The sequence below is a fragment of the Phaethon lepturus genome, unplaced genomic scaffold (genome assembly GCF_000687285.1).
Source record: "Phaethon lepturus isolate BGI_N335 unplaced genomic scaffold, ASM68728v1 scaffold10428, whole genome shotgun sequence".
Classification (NCBI taxonomy): Eukaryota; Metazoa; Chordata; class Aves; order Phaethontiformes; family Phaethontidae; genus Phaethon; species Phaethon lepturus.
This window is the reverse complement of record NW_010558292.1, coordinates 17,339-37,172: the sequence shown is the minus strand read 5'-3', so window position 1 is coordinate 37,172 and position 19,834 is coordinate 17,339. Positions and strand designations below refer to the sequence as shown.

Genomic DNA, 19,834 nt, shown 5'->3' with positions numbered 1-19,834 from the left:
CTCATGTTCAAATTATGGGGGCTGCAGACACACTTTTCAGACCTCTGCTTCTGCGACGAGTTCACCTGCAGGCCAGGTGCTTATATCCTTGTATCAGCACCTATCTCAGAGTCTCTTTCTGAGCTTGCTTTAACACTGCTTTCCTGTCCAGCAGCTTTCAGTTCATGCATTCTCTTGCTGCCGTGTAGTCTTTTGGGGCAAGCGGGGAGATACCGAAACCAAGAGACAGCACAGTATTTGGTGCCTATGCCAAACGGAAGATCATAGACCTTCGAAACCAGCTGAGAGTTGTTCGCCTCTCCCTTGTGGCTGTTCTTCCACGCCAGGAGCCCCCGCTCCTCCTGTGTTCCTGCAACAGCAAAAATGAGATTGTTGTGTTTAAAACAACGGGTGTTCTGAGCATAGGACTACCTTGTGTGCCTCACACCCCGCTTCTCAGATCCCTGCAGACCCAGCACAACATACAGATCCCTTGCACTTAAACCCCTCTAGCTCCAAAGCTCTCTACAAAAATTCACTAACGAGCTTCTAGACCATACCCAGGTTCCTGCAACATCTTCCAGATAAGCAGCCTTCTCCACTGCTTTCCACAGGAGTCAAGTATACCAAGACAGGTTTTCACGAGTCATGGGGCATCCAAGAACTGTTCAAAGTGAGGGGTCATACAGTGCTAGGAAAACAAGGCTGGATACTGTGGAGTAGGGGAATAAGGTTTAGCTAGCAATTACTAGGCAGTCACAGGCATTTACCCCAGCCAAGGAATTGCTAAGTGCCTGTAGTTGTTGCAGTGGCTGAGTCCCTCCTGGGAAAGGGAGTGAGCACACCTGGAAATTCTGCCTGGAGGGGCTGGAGATCAAGGGCTACAAGAAAATGAATGAGCCAAAAGGAGATTGGCTTTCCAAGAAGCCCAAGATGATAAAAGAACCTGGTTAACAGAGTGTCCTTTCTGCTTTTTGTCTGTAGCAGAAAAGAGGGTTTCCTCTCCTATTCTGATGCTATCCCTCTCCAGGCTCAATGAAAATCAGAGACTCTCTGTAGGCTTTTTCTGTCTGTGAGGGCCAGCTGCAGGTGCTATATTCTGTCTTTGGTCATCAGCCTTTCCTACTGCTTTCCAGTGCTGTAGCACCAGTTCAGCCTCAGTTTTAGCAGCTCTCATAAGAAGGCATGCATTGGCTCCTTCCACTTCTTGTAGCTGCCTTCATCTCTCCTTTCAACCAGCAACATGGCTGTAGGCTGGCATGTTCCCTAAAAGACTTTTTTCCGAAGTAAACCTTTTCCTCAGACTGAGTTGTTCCTGAAAAATTAGTTAGCTTTTTGCAAGCTGCTGTTTTCCAACCAGAGACCATTTCAGCGATGTCTCCTGTTCCTCTCCCCTCTCTGGGAGGAGTTCGGTCACATGGTGTTTCATGATTGCTAGCACAATTCCTACCCATAGAGCTGGAGTCATGAAGACAAAAAAAAACTAGGAAAAAAACCCTGGGGCAGGCACAAACTAGTAGGTTAGCTCATTTCAGCAAATCCTACCTGGAATGGTGTTATCAAGGATAAACCCCAGGAGTCCGCCCACAAACATGCCAGTGGTGAGAAGCACCTGGATCACCTGGTCCAGCTGGACGATTCCTAGCAGAAGAACAAAGCTTTGGATAGTGGTGCAGAGACACGCATGTTTGACCAGCAACATACCCGGTGCCAAGAGGCTGCAAGCTGCATGCTTGTTTAGACAAGACTTGCAAATCCTAAAGCAGAGCTTAAGATTTGGCAATGCAAGGGAGATTGATCTCACTGCCAGTTTCAGACCTAACAGTTTTATTCTGCATAATTATTCACTGACCTAGCTGCCAGTGGGCAGGAGATGACTCATAAATACATTAAGAGCCTATTAACGGTGCAGACCACAGCACTGCCCCAGAAAAAGCTGCCTTCTGCTCCAAGCATGTTCTGCACCGCCACAACATAACACCAAGCAGTTCCCTACAAAAGCACAAGCTTCAATTCCCAAAGAAATACAGGTATATTTAGCACGGGATTTCACCACAAGTTAATCAGGTGTGCTATTTCGCTGTGAGGGATAATTGACAGGAACAAAATAGCCCAGTGACATAAAGCATCTGATAGACCATCTACAGAGTGTGTGATCTGTGGGCCCAGCTCTTTCAACAGCCCACCCAGCATGCCATATATACCTTAAGTGAGGACACTACAGCGTTTGTGACAAACACATTATCTCATGAGACACAATGAGAGCGTAACTGTTAGAGAGCTGGAAATTTCAATAACGGGAACTTGAGGGAATTTAGTAGAGGAGTCTGCTCTTGCGTTCTGGAAGCACAAGGTTTTATTGTGTATGAGCATGTAAGCAAGCCTCATTCATTGAGATCTTGATCAGGATTCAGCCCTAGAGTATTCTCCTGCCCAAAGCCCCATCCCAGGAATACATCCCAAGGAAGAGCTCTGCAATCCGTAGCCTGACAGGAATCTGGCAAGGTGCAGTCACTGATCAAGAGCAGAGATTTCCATGCCAGAGCTGTGCATCAGAGCAAAGTGCAAGAACAGCCCTCCCAGAAAGAAACGGGTAACAGCCAAAGCGCAGGTTTCAGGGTTTTATCAGGAAAAACGGCATTTTAAAAGATTTCTTTGGAACAGCCTTTGCTTCAGTTTTATGCTACAGAAAATGCTTCTGATGTTGTTTCTTACCTGTTTCTAGCAGTGTACTATTTTTACTTGCCCAGCTGGGAACCGTGAGGCCAGCAAATACAGAAAATCCAAAGACAAAGGTGTTTCTGGAGGAGTTCATATCCGTGTACTGCACAGAGAAATTGTATACATTACGTTTGCAACTACCCAAATCTGTGAATTACCATTATGTTCACGAGACATGCTCGGATGTAAACACTGCACGCAGGAGTGGACCCGAGCAGCAGCGCTGGTGCTGCTGGGGCATTAGTGATCCTGCTGCCCCGGTGCCAGCAAGCCCTCCCCCGCCCAGCGAGCCCTCTGCGATTTAGCCCCTCCGGGTACGTGCCTTCATCTTCACCCAAGGTACTGCCGACGCAAATGTTTGCGTTTGCTGCAGCGCAGTTACGTCTGACTCAGCCTGGTAAGAACTTGGCTCGAAACCAAAGTCCCCGTCCCTAGGGATGAAACGGCACTCGCACAGCTGTTACCTGCAAATTGGAAATCCCCACCGCCGTGATAACTCCAAACATCACAAGGAACATGCCTCCGATCACGGGGGTGGGTATGCTGGCAAGCATCGCGCCGACTTTCCCAAAGATCCCACTCAGGAGCATGGCGCAGGCACCGGCAATGATCACCGTTCGACTCCCTACCTGGGGCAAGAGGAAGAGGAGGCAGTCACACACCGACGGGCGCAGAGAGGCGAGGGATGGCGGGCTCCAGCGCCAGCCTGCCGGGCAGGGGTTGCACCTCCGGCCCAAGCACTCAATGGCACGTTCGGTCACAGGTTCAAGTGCAGCCGCTGGTGAGCTGGGTTGCTCACACTGCATGGGAAGCATCAGTATTTGCACACCAGTAATTATTTATCATGAAAGGCACCCTGAGAGCAACCATGGATCCACAACTGTGTACTTGTTATGCTCTTTCCTACTGTTGTCAGGACTTTAACAGTTTGCTGTTAAACAAGAAGTTTATTATTAAATTAAGAGCACAGTAATCCCCACAGACAGCTTTGTTCTTGCTCCAGCCTAGAAATGTCTTGGCAGACCCACAGGCTGGCACTGCAACCACGCAGTCATTTCACCGGACAATCCTTCCACCAGGGTTTGGATTGCCATCTAATAATGGCTTTCAACTAGGTGCCCACACCAATTCCTCCATTCCCTGGAGACCAAGATTTGGGAGAGCAGAGTTGGCCAGGCTGGCTTCTTCGATCCTGAGCTCTGGGATCTGATATATACTTTTCATGGTCAACAGATGGATAATAAGAAGTGGGGAAGTCTCTGGGTCTGCCCCTATCTCCCATCACCCATCTAGCTTCAGTAAAACTATTTTCTTCTCATTTTTTTTTTCCTATGATGAGCCAGGGTGGACTTTTCTTGGTTGGGCACTACAACAAAGATAGGATGAAGCACCAAGCCATGCCTTTCATTCAGATCTGTTAGATCGTGTCAGTAGGAAAGAAAAAGAGTATCATCTGCCAAACAAGGGGATGAAAGAGATATTTACAGACTATGGAAACTAAAAAGAAAAGCAGCAATATTTATTAGACTATCAATTCAAGATACACTTTGCCATACCAAAACGTGGACAGCTTAAAGATTCATGCTAAGCTTTACAATATTCGTGTCTTAGGCAGGGAAACTCTGTAATCCTCTACAAATATTTCATAATTCAATTAAATATTTTAATCCCTGCCTTTAAATATGCAAAGAATGTCATGTTTACAGGAAGGTCTTTTTGTGACTTCTTTCAACAAAAACATTCCCAGTAACTATCACTGTCTCTTTTTAAGTATTTCTTAAACATGTCCCTTTAAAATATTTTAAGCTTTACTTGGTTGTGAAAGATAAATGAAAAAGATTTGGTGGGGAGTTTCAAAATAAAATCATGCGTTGCCTTCAGGTGAGCTTTTTATATTCCTTGGCTTAAAACCTTGGGACACCATTACCATCAAAGCTGTAATTTAGTAAAAGGCAACAGATCTATTTGTTCCAGGATTAGAATGAAGCTTCAGATTCTTAATTTGCCAAAATGTCAAATTACCCAGTACATGGAGTTGGCCTTAAAGGCAAACTAACTAATCCACTGATACCACAACTGTGAGCATATGCTGCTAAAGCCTCTAGTTTATAGTTTGTTTCAATTATGTCAGGAAAACAAGAAAATCAGTTCTGTTTTAAGGTTGAAAAAACTGCATGGTTTCCTGCTATGTATATGGTGACTCTGTGGTCCTTACCTCTCCTTAAAATCCTCTTTTTCTTTTATTGAAAATGAGAGCTCATGCTGGGCTTGATAAAGCAGCATAAACATAGGTGGCTGGTGCCATTCAAGATGTTGCATCTTGGCAGCCTCTGGCAGCTTCTCCTTTTCCTTACCTGACATTCCCTGTGGATATCTGAGATCTCCAAAGATGTTTCAGGTAGTGCTGGACACCTCTGTTTAAGCAGGGGAAACAAGTCCCTTGCGTTTCCATTTGTTACGGAAAAATGTGTTTCCCACATAAAAACCAAAAGGAAATTTGCTCTCAGCATTCCCATCTATCCCAGCCAAAGCCTTTACACTGATTTAAGGTTGGCTGAGATTGACTCTCTTGACTGTGGACAAGGTGAGCAGAGATGGGATTTAAGGGAAACCTCTCCTGAATCAGCAAGGATGGCATGTCCACCTGAAGGACTTCGCTTACATGGGGAGAATTGCAGAATCACAGAATCATTAAGGCTGGAAAAGACCTTCAAGATCATCAAGTCCAACCATTAACCCAACACCACCATGCCCCCTAAACCATGTCCCGAAGCGCCACATCCACACGTGTTTTGAACACTTCCAGTGATGGTGACTCCACCACCTCCCTGGGCAGCCTGTTCCAATGCTTGACCACTCTCTCAGTGAAGAAAGAACATGTCCTGTAATTTGATAATTATGAGTCTGGGCACTTCTGAACTATGCAACATCCCATACGCACAACGTATGCAGCAAACTGCATGTCAGGGAAGAATGGGCTCAGGTATATGGTCAGGATACACAGATTTCATAGTGACAAGGTACATGTGGTGTCAGGCTAAACTGGGCTCCATGCAGACATCCAGGCAGCTGTTGCTGCTGGAAGCAGCCACCTCGGTCAAACTCTAATGCTTCAGTCTGTGAAAAATGGTTATTGTGAGTAAGGTTTATAAAAAACAGTGAAATAAGCAGTATTATAGAGTGGGAGCCATAACTCATATTCTGCATTTGTTTACTGACTCACAGCTCTGCTGACATGACATTGCTTATTTGACAATAATTTTCCGGTTGGCTGCTGGATGTACCCATCCCCTGGCTGTAAAGTCTTGTGAAGATCTCTGATCTGATTGTCAAGCTTATATCTGGAAATTTCTTTCCCTTATAAGAGCAATAAGACACTCAAGGGATGCACAAAACCTTGTAGAGAGGTAAAAACATAACACTGCCATCACACTTTACAATCCCAAAGAAATAGTCTACCTTTCACATGATTGCCATTCTTGGTTTATAAAAATTGTGAAATTTGGAGTCCTGTTAAGTATTTTCTTTTTCTTCTTCTTTTTCTTCCACTTTTTCTTTTCCTTTTCCTTTTTCCTTTTCTCTCCCCTCGTCTCCTTTCCTCTCTTTTCCCCTCCCCTCCCCTCTATAAATATAGTTAGGAAGACAGATAAACAGGAAGAGATACAGACAGACAGACAGTCTTCGATAAAGTCATTCCTCAGGAAGTTTTCAGGTTAGCTCAGATATAACATACTCTCCGTAGTCTCACCTGAGCCAGGTGCCGTGAGTAGCAGCAACACACACCTATCCCACATGCAGACCACAAGCAGTGCAAGAGAGGGACAGACCCCCTCGGTTAGGAGATTCGCAGTGCCGCTGGCGCAGTCACCAACATGCCAGGGCACATCTCTCTGGCGTGCCTTGCAGGAGGTGGGCTCAGATCCCATCCCAGGTCCGGCAGGTACCCATGTGCACCGCACCTTTGTAAATGCACCCCCGGGGGAAACCTGCGGGAGGGCCAGGGCACCGCAGCCACCCAGCTGCGGCGAGGCTCACCTTGGTGATGCCCAGGGCCCCCACGTTCTCGCTGTACGATGTGGTGCCGTTCCCTGTCCCCCAGGCCCCGGCCAGGGCCCAGCCGATGCCTTCCACCCCGATCCCGCGGCTGATGGCGTGTTTTGGTGGCGGTGGGGCCCCGGACAGGCGGGCGCAGGCGTAGTAATCTCCCACAGACTCCAGCATGGAGGAAATCACCCCGGCTAAGATGCCGAATATCCCAGCTGGGCTGACGGTCGGCACTCCCCACTGGCCTGCAAGTAAAGAGTTCGGTACAGGTCGGTGGGGCACGTTTGCCCTGAAATCTGTTGCAGGGGGGAAGAACAGCAAGGGTGCTTGTGGGTGTTTGCCTGATTTTTGGCATTTCATCTCCCCCTGCTAGCCATAAGCAGAGGTGCAAGCTGGAGCAGGGAGCAGCACGGTGGGATGGGGAAAGGGGGCGGGGGGACAGTGGTACCTGGGTAAGGCAGCCGAAACCAGGGAGCCTGGGATAAAACGTCCCCGCGGGTGTCCGTCCGGGCCAGGTGGCCATAGGCAGTGGGGTCCGCAGGGAGGACATCAGCCACCGTCAGCACGTAGCAGAGCAGCCAACTCAGGGAGAGCCCCAGCAGCACCTGCCCATCACACACAGCAGTGGTGGCCAGTTAGGGCATGGCTGCATCTGCAGCACGGTTGTGGGGCACAAGGTGTCTCCCTGCCTGACCCTTTCCCCTGCATGTGTGACAGAGGCAAGGGCTCCCTGTGGCCCTCCGTCCCTTATTCCCTCCCCACATGCAGGGCCATGGGGACCTCCTCCCCCTCTGTCCTCTCGCCGTGCAGTCTGGGCTGGGAAGCGCTTAACTCGGCTGGACACAAGTGGGAAGAGCCCAGGCAGACGGGGCAGGTGAGGCCAGTGCCTCTGCCACAGCCACTGGGTCTCCGGGAACCCCAACGTACCGGGAAGATCTGGAAGAGGTAGACCGGGGAGAGGTGGCACCTCTTGCCTCTCTGGTAAGATGGCAGCAGCACAGGGACATCTTTCAGGTACTGAGAGAACAGAACTATGAAAGAAATAGTCCTAGGAGGAATGAAAAGCAGACCATGAGACAAAGTGGGTGCTGAGCTGCCCTCCTCCTCCTCCACATGAACTGAAGACCAGCTACCTGAGGACCCAACACTCCAGAGGACCCCAGAAACCTCTCAGCACCAGAGGGTGGCTCCCCATTCCAGCAAGCCTGGGGTGGAACCAGCTTTCCATCACACTCTACTGACAGCTCTGCTGCATTTGCAAATATATTTTTCCCCTTTTGTTTCAAAATTGACGCCCCCAGATGGTGCATCACTGAGTAGACACAGTTGCCAGAGCTTAAAAATGGCACGTGAGTAAAAGAAAAACCTGAGAGACGTGCAAGGCAGGCTATGTAAGAAACTGGCCCTGAACTTCTGTGTAATTCAGATCACAGAATCACTGAATCATCAAGGTTGGAAAAGACCTTTAAGATCAAGTGCAACCATCAACCCAACACCTCCAAGCCCACTAAACTGTACCCCAAAGTGCCACGTCTACACATTGTTTGAACACTTTCAGTGATGGTGCCTCCACCACCTTCCTGGGCAGCCTGTTCCAATGTCTGACCACTCCTTCAGTGAAGAATTTTTTCCTAATATCTAGTCTAAACCTCCCCTGGCACAACTTGAGGCCGTTTCCTCTTGTCCTATCACTTGCTACTTGGGAAAAGAGACCCACATGCACCTCGCTACAACCTCCTTTCAGGTAGCTGTAAAGAGTGATAAGGTCTCCCCTCAGCCTCCTCTTCTCCGGGCTAAACAAGCCCCAGTTCCCTCAGCCGCTCCTCATCAGAAATACAGGATTTATTTGTTTCCTGATTTCAGGTTTACCTATGCTGCTCTCCAAGTGACAAAAAGCTCCTACATGGCACAGAGAAAAGAAAGATTATTTGTTTTGGTTGTGCAAGTCCCTGTTTTGAAAGAAAAAAGGCCAGTGGGAGTGTGGGGTTGCACGTAGCGCCCACAGAGAACTCCCAGCCAGTCAAGAAGGAGAAAAAACACGGCCACCCGGTCTGCGAGGGCTGTGCAGCAGAGGGGTCCTCCAAGGCAGGGGTGCTGACCTGTGCCCCCGGCAGCACCCGGGGCTCATTCAGGCAGAAGCAACCATGAGGTGTAGCTCCTCTCCCATCCCTCATGTAAGACATATTTCCCGTGAACAGCAGCACAGCTCATAGCAAGCTCCGTCTGCCCCCCAGAAAGGGCAACCAGAGGAAGCTGGAGGCTGCGATATGCGGCAAGAGGGCAGGGACTGGGCACCCCATCTTGACTGCTGAGCTGGTAGAAGACCTTGGACATTTTCCTCTTATGTTAACCAGGCCTCTGAAGGGCTCCTCATTTTTTGTAACACACCTGAATTGTATACATGGAGTGAATTAGTCTGGATAGGATTTGATGAGAAATCGATGGCACCAGCTGAAGTGCACTAACAGTGCACGGAAAACTGGTGGTTTTCCGTGCGTGAAAAGGTGATATAGGTGCAATATTCACGGGCAGGCAGAATACCAGCAGTGCAAAGGAAATGCTAACCTCACCTCTCTGCAAATACAGGCCATGACATACAGCCAGAGGTTATCTATCAATCATGATTCAAAGTACTGAATGACTGGAGGCAGAAAGTCTGAGGAGGAACTTGTTTCCATCTGTGGTTTCTAAAGCGACAGAGCCTGGACAGACTGCGTCAGTGCACATTTTGTGCATTTGCATTAACAAAGGTGCTTGGCAGCCTTATGAATCACTGCAGAGCCCTCATCTATCTCAAGTAGGTGTCATTGCTTATTATTCAGGTTGCCTGACACATTCCATTGCCAAATGCTATTTTCAGCTGCTTATAATTCTGCCTAACTTTACCCATTCAGGATGAAAATTTCCATGGAAAACATCTGCTTCAGGCCAAATGTTTCTCGAAAAGTATATCCCAAACCTATTTCAAAGAGTGATGTTCAGGAAATAGACATAGTATACAGTCTGCCTTGAGGTCATTTTGCTTTGAGCAGTATCAGGTCTGCTTATGACCTGAGCAGAAATTTGAGATTTATTAGAACCTGTTCTTTGGGGTGAGGGTTATTGCTCTTTCTCACAAAAATCTGCTCAACTATGATCAGTCTCTAACAACGATCATTCATCCCAGGTCCCAAGCAGTCAGCAGAGGCATCTCAGGCTTTAGCATTTGCAGTCCATGAAGATTCTGAGCTTTCTAAGTACGTCCAGGCCTTGCCCAGTGATGACCTGTGTATGCACCATCACCAGGGAGCAACTGAGCAGCTTCTTGAGGCAACAGTGGGTATCGCCCATCATGGGAGCTCTGGGATGTGATGGGGCTGGACAGCAAGGCTGAGAACACATGGGTCATATCTCCTGCCTTCTCCATCACCCCTCTCCCCCTTTCCCTAATGGCACTCACAGAGCATGGATGAGGCAGCAAAAGAGGACACAAACTCAGACAGCTCAAAGCACAATGATCAGGTTGGGGCTAAGGTGTCTGAGTCATGAAAGAAAGGAACAGGACTAGCACAGGTAGAAGATGGTGCACAAATGAACAGGGCAGAGAGAGTGACCAAGGCTGAGAACAGGGACATGGGCTGGAGGGCTGGGACCCCATTAATGGAGGAGCATAGCTGGGCAAAGAGGTCAAGTGAGGGACTGAGGTTAGGAGCCTCAGTATGTACTGAGGATGTACATTTTGAAGGGAAAATTCAGACTGGCTAAGCAAAGGGGCTAGGACAAATCATCAGAGCTGAAGGACAACAAGCCAGAGGTGTGATGAGAGAAACAATGGTGAAAGGAAAGCTGGGGGCAGGCAGGGTTTGTGGTTGTATGGGGTGCTGGTGGAAGAAACCAGTTAAGTGAAGAACTGAAGGTGGAGAAGAGAGGTGGCCTTTGGGGCCTGGAGGGCAGGTGCAGGGAGGAGAAGAGAACTGGAGGTGGACTGGAGCACATCCCCACAACAGCACGCTGCCTTCCTGGGGCTGCTGTCAGGCTTGGCCCCAGAATCACCAAAGGCAGCTCTGAAAGTGTTGAAGGTATGCAAGGAATTAAACTGGGGGTATTGTTTAGTCTCTGTGAGCAGTTAACAAGGTGCAACCTTGAGGGAAGGAACATAGTCACAAAAGAAACAAAACTACCGAACCTTGAGTGAACTATCCCTATTAACATGTAAATAACATATAGTTAGCAACCTGCCCCTGGGTGGGGAAAGCCCCCTCCTCACGAAAGTCCCTTCCTCCCTGAGCATGCCTAGGAAAAAAGAAGGATGCTGTGACCTTAAGTGGAGATGAGGCTGGTGAGAATCAATGGGAACAAGGGCGATGGAGCCAACTTGTAAAAAATACTGATAACTGTTGCTCGAAATGTATAAATACTTTCTGTGTGTTAACCGAGGTGTGCTAGTTTTGTGGGCTTACCACCTAGCACCCAACTCTGCGCAGATTTGGAATAAAAGCAAATATCTCGTCTCCATGTGTTTTTCGGCTCTCTGCACACCGGGTAAAAGAACCCTTATTTGGGACAACAAAAGAACTAGCAAACTGATGGGAACCCATAGAGAGGATAACAACCTACACTTGTTGCCCGTTATCCCAAGCTGAAGTCTGCATTAGGGATCTGAAGGTGCCAAATATGCAGGGGAGCCATGCAGTGGCATTTCTACTTCTTGGATTTGTTATTTAAATACCAAGGAAATCCTGCCACCAAGCACACTTGTACCCTCATGCACAAGGGCACGCATACAAATATCCCTGAAACAGCACTCGATGCTGCAAAGCCACATGCACAGACATTTCCAGAGCCCCCCAGGCCCTCTGTGGAGAAAACAATTCCTCCTCATCACGTGAAAACAATAGATAAAGCACCAGTTATATTAACTCAAGGAATACCTAACTCTGAGTGCTCAACTTGGTCATTTCCGGAATTTTTTTTTAACTTAAATAATGGGTGTGTAAGACAGCGTGCATAGACAGCTGTGACAGAGACTGTCCCCAGGAACCACACAGGGGAAAGACTTGTTTCGCTACTGACCTATGAACTTTGGATTTTCACAAAAATCAGATTTTTAAAGTAATTTTTGGGTTTTGCTTCATTGCTGAGGGGTTTAACCTCCTAGGGTCAGGGTAGGGAACTATGCCATGCTGCTGTCTTGCACAAGCCTGCCGCATGTTAGCACTCAATAAATAAATCTCGACCCAGGGGAACCCTGCTACATACAGACTGCAACACTTGATTTTGTATTAGAGGTAGGTGGTTTATGTACACTCAGCTTTCCCACAGAGAAGTGAGACTTACATGAATGCTATGCCCCAGTGCTGCCCAGCCTCATCCCCAGCCGAATCAAAGAGAGGTAGCGCAACCAAGGTGATGGTGGGGGCAATTGTCAAGGGGCCGATGAACCTCATCAGAAATCCAATCAGGCCAGAAAATCCAACGAAGATTTGAAAGCAGGAAGCTACAATGATAGCCCCTTGTACCTGGAAAAATAAAGGTTGAAAAGAGCTCCAGCTGTTGAGCTTTTTCTTAATAAGTCAGTGCAAAAACAGCGTGAGAGCCAAGCTCAGCCTCCAGTGATGGACCAGCATGGAGGTTTCCCGCTGACTACAGCAAAGCCTGGCTGAGCATTACGCATGGAGAATCAGCCACCAAAGTACAAGCACACCAACTTCCCCCTTGGCTGATGGACTTAGTCCTCAACAGGACTAATTTTGTTCCAGAGACCCCCTCCTCCCCGTCCTCTTGGGCCACCCAAGCATGCATCAGCTTCCCTGCACCCTTTCTTCTTGCTCCCCCTGAAACACAGGAGAAAAGCTCTTGCTCCAAAAATGGGAGCAGGGCCATGGACTCCACTCATCTCCCCTCTGGGAAGGGCTTGGGGCACTTCAGCACAGTGGTAGGACAGGTGGGTTATTACAGCCTCTGGGGTTTTTTGAGTATCAGTTTTCCTCCAGGGACACATTTATCACCCTGAACTTTGACCATCACTGCTAAGTAGCCAGCAATTACGTCCTGAAATGCCCTTAGCTGCTCATGTCAGCTCCAGGCTGGGGACCCCTGGTGAGGCTGCTCTCTGCCTTCGCAGATTTGGAGACTGGACCCAGGCTGGGTCCTCTGCAGTGCTCAGCACCTTCCCTCCCCCGGCTCCAAAGGGAAGAGAAACACAGGGGCCGGGGTGAAGCACCCAGCCTGAAAGGAGAAGGCAGCAGTGCCCTTGTGATAGATTTATGTGTATCAGTAGGGAGGGCAGCCTGTGCTGCACAGCAAATCCTTCATGTGCTCACAATGCTCCCCAAGCGCTTTGCAAAGTGCCCCAACATAGGGATTGAAAGAGGCAACTTTAGCCACTTACTCTGATAAGGCAATAAATGTAGGACAAGACAGCGAGATCCCTGACCTTTCCTCCCCTCTTTTGACTACCTAAGAATGCACTTCTCCTTAATATTTACAGCAAGTTCCGCCCTTGCATTCTTTTTTACTAGGTTTCCTGTGCTTAGACAGGGTCGCTTCCTTGGAAACATCTTCCCTGCCTTCCTTCCTCAAGGCTAACCATGCTTCATGGAGAAAGGAACTGGCTGGACCAGTGCAGACTTTGCAGGGACCATAAATCACCCGAGGACTGCATGTCCCCTGTCCAGCAGCAGCGAAGCACTCACTTTACTGCCAGAGACTCGATCTTAGGAGGAAGCTGCAACAGGGTGAGGACCAAGGTCCATTGGGAATGGTGGGTTCTCCAGCACAGATGGCCCTGACATGGTCAGGTGCTTTCTTAAAAGCAAACAGCCCTGATACAGAGCAGGTGCCACTGAAAATGTCATATACCTCTCGCATCCGCGTCTGCCAGACTTTGATGAACTCTGGTGAAGAAGCATTCACCAGGGTGGCATTCTGCGTCCAGGCAGGGCATTTCCACTTGGGGAGAGACAGCATGGCCAGGGTGGGGGTCAGGAATGCAAAAGTCCCTCCTTGAATAATAGGCAACCTGGAAGGAGAGCAGAGGGAAAAGATGACAAGTGAGAATGCTAGAAACCCAGCTCCACAGAGTTAAGAGAAAGGAAAGTGAAATAAATTAAGAAATCACTCTGCCCATGGCTTCTGGAAGTATCTTTTGAAATGTTCTGGCAGATCTCTATCACTGACCACAGGTGGGAATTGCTGCCCATTGCACTCAAGAGCAATGACCCAGGAGGAAGAGCTCAGGTTCAAACATTGGCAATGGAGGTGCTCATTGGTGCTAGAGTCAAATTCTGCTACCCCACATTAAGGAAAAAGCAGTCTTCCTAAGGTGTGACGAGATTACAGAGCTGCACATAGTAAAATAACAAAGAAAGGAAAAAGCTGGAGGAGGGGAGAAGACCAAGGAAGAAAGATGGCGAGACTCTGAAGAAAAGCTCAGCATTGACCAAGGCCCAAATCTTGCCAATATCCAGTTGCTTGCTCTGTCCCTTTCAGCTGCCTGTTTCTTCACAACAGGCTCACGAACACAAGGATATGCACTGGCTACTCCCCATGTCACAACCATCCTCAGGCTGAGGGCAGTGGAAAATGTGACTTGGCTTTTAGTACAGTTTTTTAAAGCTAATGACTCTGCCTTGTTTCCACCGACACTGGGAAGGACACCTGCATGGACAAGGCTGAGCTCACTGGCTGGGTGAGACCTCAGCTCTCTCCCAATGCCACGTGTCTCCTGTCTTAGAGTAACCTCACTCTGGAAACCCCTCAGGCTAACAAGGAGTTCGCACCTTCAGAGGCGCTCAGCGCTGGCTTCTTACAGAGCTTCGTACAAGGGAGACAGTGCTCCTGTGAGCTACACCAGCCTCTTCTCCTCCCACGCAGGGAAAAATGGAGACAGAAAAGCTACCACAGGCATTAAGTGCCCGTTGCAGTGCAAGTTGTTTTGGCCATTCCTCTAGCGTGCTTGAAAAACCCAAAATTGCCCAAGGACGCAGCTGGCACAGCAGCTCTGAACAAGCTGAGGGAAACCTCTGAGGTGCCTCAGCTTCCTCCATTTAGAAATTGCCCCTGGGAGCAGCCCCCAAAGCAACCTCTCCTTGAGCCAGGAGCTCTCATGGTGCCTGCTCACAAAAGCAGCAGGGCAGCGAGCCGGGTGAGTGCTTCGACAGGGCATGGATTTCCCTCAACCAGAGGAGTTTCCACCATTCTCTGGGAAGCACTGGAAAATAAGAGATGACACAGCTGTAACAGCACCACATCTCCATCACCTAAACCAAGTATTTATACTACTGAAATTACTCAAGCCATGCACAACCGAAGCACTGTTGGTGCTTTGCCAGTAAATTATATTTGACTATCAGTCACCCGTGGAGTCACTTACTTACGGCATTCAGCCAAACATGTTGCAGCCTTCAAAGGATTTTGCTGGGCAAGGCAAAAAACAAACAAAAATTAACAGAGAAGGCCCAGTGCCACCACTGTTGAATTAACAATAGATTTATAGCTCCCGCTATGGTGAGCCTCAAGCTCTTTCACAGCCGGTGCTGGCACGGGTGGGCTCAGAGCAATCTGGAGTGCCGAGGCAATGCATATGGGTCATGCTGAGCTCTTTCCAGGGAAAACCACAGGTTTAGAGAAGGAAAAGTTATGGTCTGATCATCACTACATGATGTCCAAGCATCTGCTAAGGGAGGCTCACCATAATGGCAAGCGACCTGTGTCTCCCCTCAGGAGCTTCTTGGATAATCTGTCCAGTGACCATCTGGGACCTGCCATTGCTTTTTCATGCTGTGTAACACAACCGAGCTGCAGGTTGCAGTGGGTCAGGCTTTTGCCTTGACTACTGCTTCTGGAGGGCTGCTCCTGAACTGCACTCGCTCTTGGTGGGAACCTCCCCATCTCAATGGCCAGTTCACATTCTTTCATTCATGTGCCAACATCACCTTTTAACCAAAATGGTTTCTTCCTGTCTGATCCCCCCATTTCTCTCCCAGACTAGTTGCAGACTGCAGCCGTACCCCTCTGAGCCACCACTTTGCCACTCTGTAAGATGAACGGTCTCCCTTACCCATGCCACATTAACGGATCATGTCCATACCTCTTCTCTGAATTAGTCTTTCTTATAATACAGACACTGGGAAATGTGCAGAGCGCTCAGCTGAAGGCTCTTCAGGAAAAGGCATCCCCTCCAACTTGTATTTACCACTTTCCTGGCTGTCTTGTTGGTGACTTATGGTTATCAACTACTACAGGGTTTCAGACAATAGTAAAAGGAGAAAAAAAAAATCTGCTTCCAACTGTCTCCTCAGGTCTGGTTTGCCTCTGGCCACACCACAGGCTGAGTCACAGAATCATAGAATCATTAAGGTTGGAAAAGACCATCAAGTCCAACCATCAACACAACACCACCATGCCCACTAAACCATGTTCTGAAATGCCACATCCCCCCTTTCCGGCAGGAATGTCCTCACACATTGTAATTGAGGCCAGCAACAAGGCAATTGCGTCCTCAGCACAGCAAAAGCTATTCAAGCTTATCCTACGGGAACACCTCCTTGCCACTTAATTTGACCTGTTGTTCCTTGTTTAGCTATTCAGCCACTGGAGAGGCTCCCTGCTACTCTCTCATCCTCAGCTAACAGTGAGCGGGGGACGTCACAGCTCTCGGGTATTCACCGAGGTGTTCAGGGGGGTGCCTGGGAGGACTCCAGTCTGAATCACACCAGCAGCCACAGCCACGGGTCATGCACCTCAGCCTGAATTTAACCAAACTGAGAAGAAACAGATTCTCTCTTTTTCATGGCCAGGGTGGCCCCCTCTTACACTAATTCTGCAGCAATGTAGGAGAAGGGGAGATGTTTGTCTACAGCCCTTTCTTAAGACAGGCAGAGATGGAAAAGTTGTACTGGGGAGAGAAGCAGGAGTAAAAACGTTTTGTGGAGGTGGCAATTGACCAGTGATTTGATCGTAGAAGAGTTTTAACCAGGTCCCTTGGATTTGGAAGCCAAACAAAGTGGGATTTTGGGCTTTGAAGGAAGAAACGCAGGTTCCCACCATATTGGAGGAAAAAACAGCCTATGGAAAGAGAGAGGCAGCCCAGAGTTATGACAAGGGAAATACAAGAAATTTTACAAGGCCAGCAAAGATGCAGGGTCTTGGTGGCAAGGGAGGGTGCTTGCATGTCTCTTATTAAGTACTTCATTGTACGGGTAGTGAATGGCAACTCCATGATCATCTCACCACCAGCTATTCAACAGCTCAGCAGCAAAGAGGATTTATCTTGCTTACATTCAGATCGTGCCATGAATCCCTGAGCATGGGAAGTGGTACTGCTTAACGGGATATGCTGCAGAGGTCCTCCCTAAGGGGTCCCTAAGGAGTGGCAAATGGGCTCCAGTTTCTCCCAATTATCCCCTGCCCCAGAGTTTCCTATAGGCTCTGTGCTCCTTTGATCCTGGGCCCAGAACAGAAGGGTCCTGCCTCAGCTGGAGGATCCCTGGGATAAGGAGCAAGCAGATACTGCTTACTGCATGTTTCAGTGCTTTATTATTTTGTAGGACAGATTCCTTATAAGCCCAAACAAAGGCGCATCAAGTTCCAGAAGATGCAGAAGTCAGAACAGTGAGGTAGCCCTGTAAAGTTATCACATACAGTGATTTCAGGATGCTTTGGCATGTGCCTTGATTGCCTAAGGGTAGCAAATGACCCTCACTGATAGATAAACTCTACAGCAGACTGGTGGCCAAGCACGTAGTAATTGCATCTACAAACTGTTTTGTCACGTGTCTCGTTTCTTGCATTTGGCCTACCTGACTCCAAAGAGGACTTGCAGCAGGGTGCAAATCCCTGAGACAAAGAAGATGGTGCTGATCAGGTGACTCTGGGTGAGGAGGTCGTGCTGGAGGCAAAGCTCTTTGGAGAGGATCAGAGGGATGGCTACGAGACCTCCCATGGCTGTCAGGAAATGCTAGGAGCCACAGAGAAAGACTGGGTGAAGAAGGACACAGAACTGGCTGTATATCATCCCCATGTTGTTGAGGGAAAAAAAAAAATAACTCACAGATTTCTGTTTGGGCGATACTAGTATTACCCATTCTCTTTTTTTGGCAACTTCAATGCTCTATTAGGGGCTATTCCAAAGCACCTACAAGAACTGCAATGCACCCCCACAAACTTCTCCCACTTTCCGTGCCCAAAGACCTTTTGTAGTGCTCTGGACTTCCCAGATGGTTGTCAGACACAACCAGTTTATCCACAGAACTTGCACACAAAGCTGCTGGGGCTACTCTTCCAGGAAGGTGGGGACGTCCCAAGGTAGGGGGAGAGAGCGATCGGGCAAAGTGAATGCAAATGTTTCAGTCCATCTCATTTGCACCACAAAGGATAACAAAAAGTTGGCAAATTTGAGCTGCCCATTCTTTGCTATCAGTAGTTTTTCTCATATAGTGCAATTATGGATAACCATAAAAATCGGATAAATCAGGCATTGCATGTTTCTGAAGAGTAACTACAATGACCTTCAGTTAATTACTAAATGTGAAAATGATTTCTCAAACTTTTTTTTTCCCTTCAAGTATTAACCTTAATTCTGGTGATCAAGGGGCAAGGCAAGGTTGTTTCAGTCAGTATCACTTCCCAGTTCTTGGCTCAGAGCACAGGACTGCAGTGGTGGAACTGGTGGCACTCAGAAACTCACTATGCTTATTAGAGGAATGTTTTATTAAAATTATGATGCAGATGTGTTCAGAAAACCTTGTCTTAATACATTCTACATCTAAGATGACCGTTTAAGGAAACAAAGTACAAAATGTCCACCAAGCTCCAAGCACAGTCCATTGTTACCTTAATCTCTCCGAGGTCTCTCTTCCCTGAGGTTCTGTACCCAGCGTGGCACTGGTGGCATTGGGTCATTTAACACAGCTGGGCACCAACACCAACCAAAGCAGCATGGGCCCTTCTGCTTAGTAGTTACTGCTGTGGGAAGGCAGAAGTTCAGAAGCCCTTAGACATTTGGCTAACTTCAGCCAACCTATCCAACCTGTTCTTATTAACTGCCTGGCCCCGGCCCGGGGACTCTGCCTTCTCATTTGCACTTCAAGGGCACGGTGTAGCTGTGGGCACAAGGATAACAGTCCGTGCTGGGAAGGACTTGAGGTCACCGAGATCCAGCCCCACAGCTCCAGTCATGCCCAGTGAAGGCAAAGCACTCCCAAATTCAGGTTTCACCCCCATTAACCGGCTGAACAGCCATTAAACTTCCACCCACCCCCAGCCTCCACCTGCTCCCCCTCACACCTGAATGCCCAGCAGGATGCACAGGTACCAGGGAGGCACGTCTGTGACGGCGTAGGCAAGCTTGCTGCTGCCGTGGCCCTCGTCCCCACCTTCCTCTGGGCCCCGGGCAGCATGGTCCTGCGAGGAGCAGTAGTGGCTCCCATCTTCACCCTGGCAAACAGGAAAGACCCTTTGTTAGCCACAGCCCGGCCCCACAGGCACCCAGCAGCCGCCTCTCTTGCGGCCGCACTCCATGTCTTGTGGGAACAACTCACAGCTTTCAACAAGGCCAAGATTAAAAAGAAGAGCAAGGGGGGAAATTTAAAACAGATGTAAAAACACCTGTGGAGATTATTTATATGCATGTGTCTGTCTATACCAGAACAAACATTAGAGGATGTCTCAGCCTCAAAGAGACATCTGGACAGAGCACATTAGTATCATTAATGTCTAGCTAAGGGTGGAGAAACTGCAACCAGAAGCAAGGAGTGTGCAGTGGGTTAATGCATGAAAGCTGCACTGTCCCCTGATCTCCTGGCTGTCCCACCCAAACAGCGCTTTTGATAAAATATCCTAAAACAACTTGGCCATCACCGTTACAGAGTAGAAGCATGTTTTATATTTCATTTTCTTCTCTTAAGCCTTCTCTTCCCTATCTCCTTACACTCACCCTTGCAAATGTTCTACCTCGATAAACACACCTGCCCTTTGTCTTACCAGAAAACTGTGCTCCTACGGAGGAACCAGGCGAAACCCAGGGACACCAGCGGATGGAGCGTCCCGGCGCCCGTTTCAAAGGAGCCCACTGGCAAAAGCAGCATGAGCCAAGACCTTGCCCCCGGCG

General features: G+C 48.5%; 1 protein-coding gene across 1 annotated transcript in view; it reads right to left on the bottom strand.

Annotated features, from left to right (window-relative positions):
• Window positions 1-80: 80 nt before the first annotated feature.
• LOC104625399 (solute carrier family 23 member 1-like) overlaps window positions 81-19,834 on the bottom strand; it is a 22,695-nt gene continuing 2,941 nt past the window's right edge. Inside the window, exons 2-12 of the mRNA XM_010293014.1 lie at window positions 19,012-19,161; window positions 17,526-17,683; window positions 13,585-13,744; window positions 12,061-12,242; window positions 7,672-7,792; window positions 7,193-7,349; window positions 6,736-6,989; window positions 3,165-3,329; window positions 2,695-2,803; window positions 1,525-1,620; window positions 81-349 (exon numbers count right to left, since the gene is read on the bottom strand). Coding sequence (XP_010291316.1) covers window positions 81-349; window positions 1,525-1,620; window positions 2,695-2,803; window positions 3,165-3,329; window positions 6,736-6,989; window positions 7,193-7,349; window positions 7,672-7,792; window positions 12,061-12,242; window positions 13,585-13,744; window positions 17,526-17,683; window positions 19,012-19,161 — 1,821 coding nt within the window. The remainder of the gene's footprint in view (window positions 350-1,524; window positions 1,621-2,694; window positions 2,804-3,164; window positions 3,330-6,735; window positions 6,990-7,192; window positions 7,350-7,671; window positions 7,793-12,060; window positions 12,243-13,584; window positions 13,745-17,525; window positions 17,684-19,011; window positions 19,162-19,834) is intronic.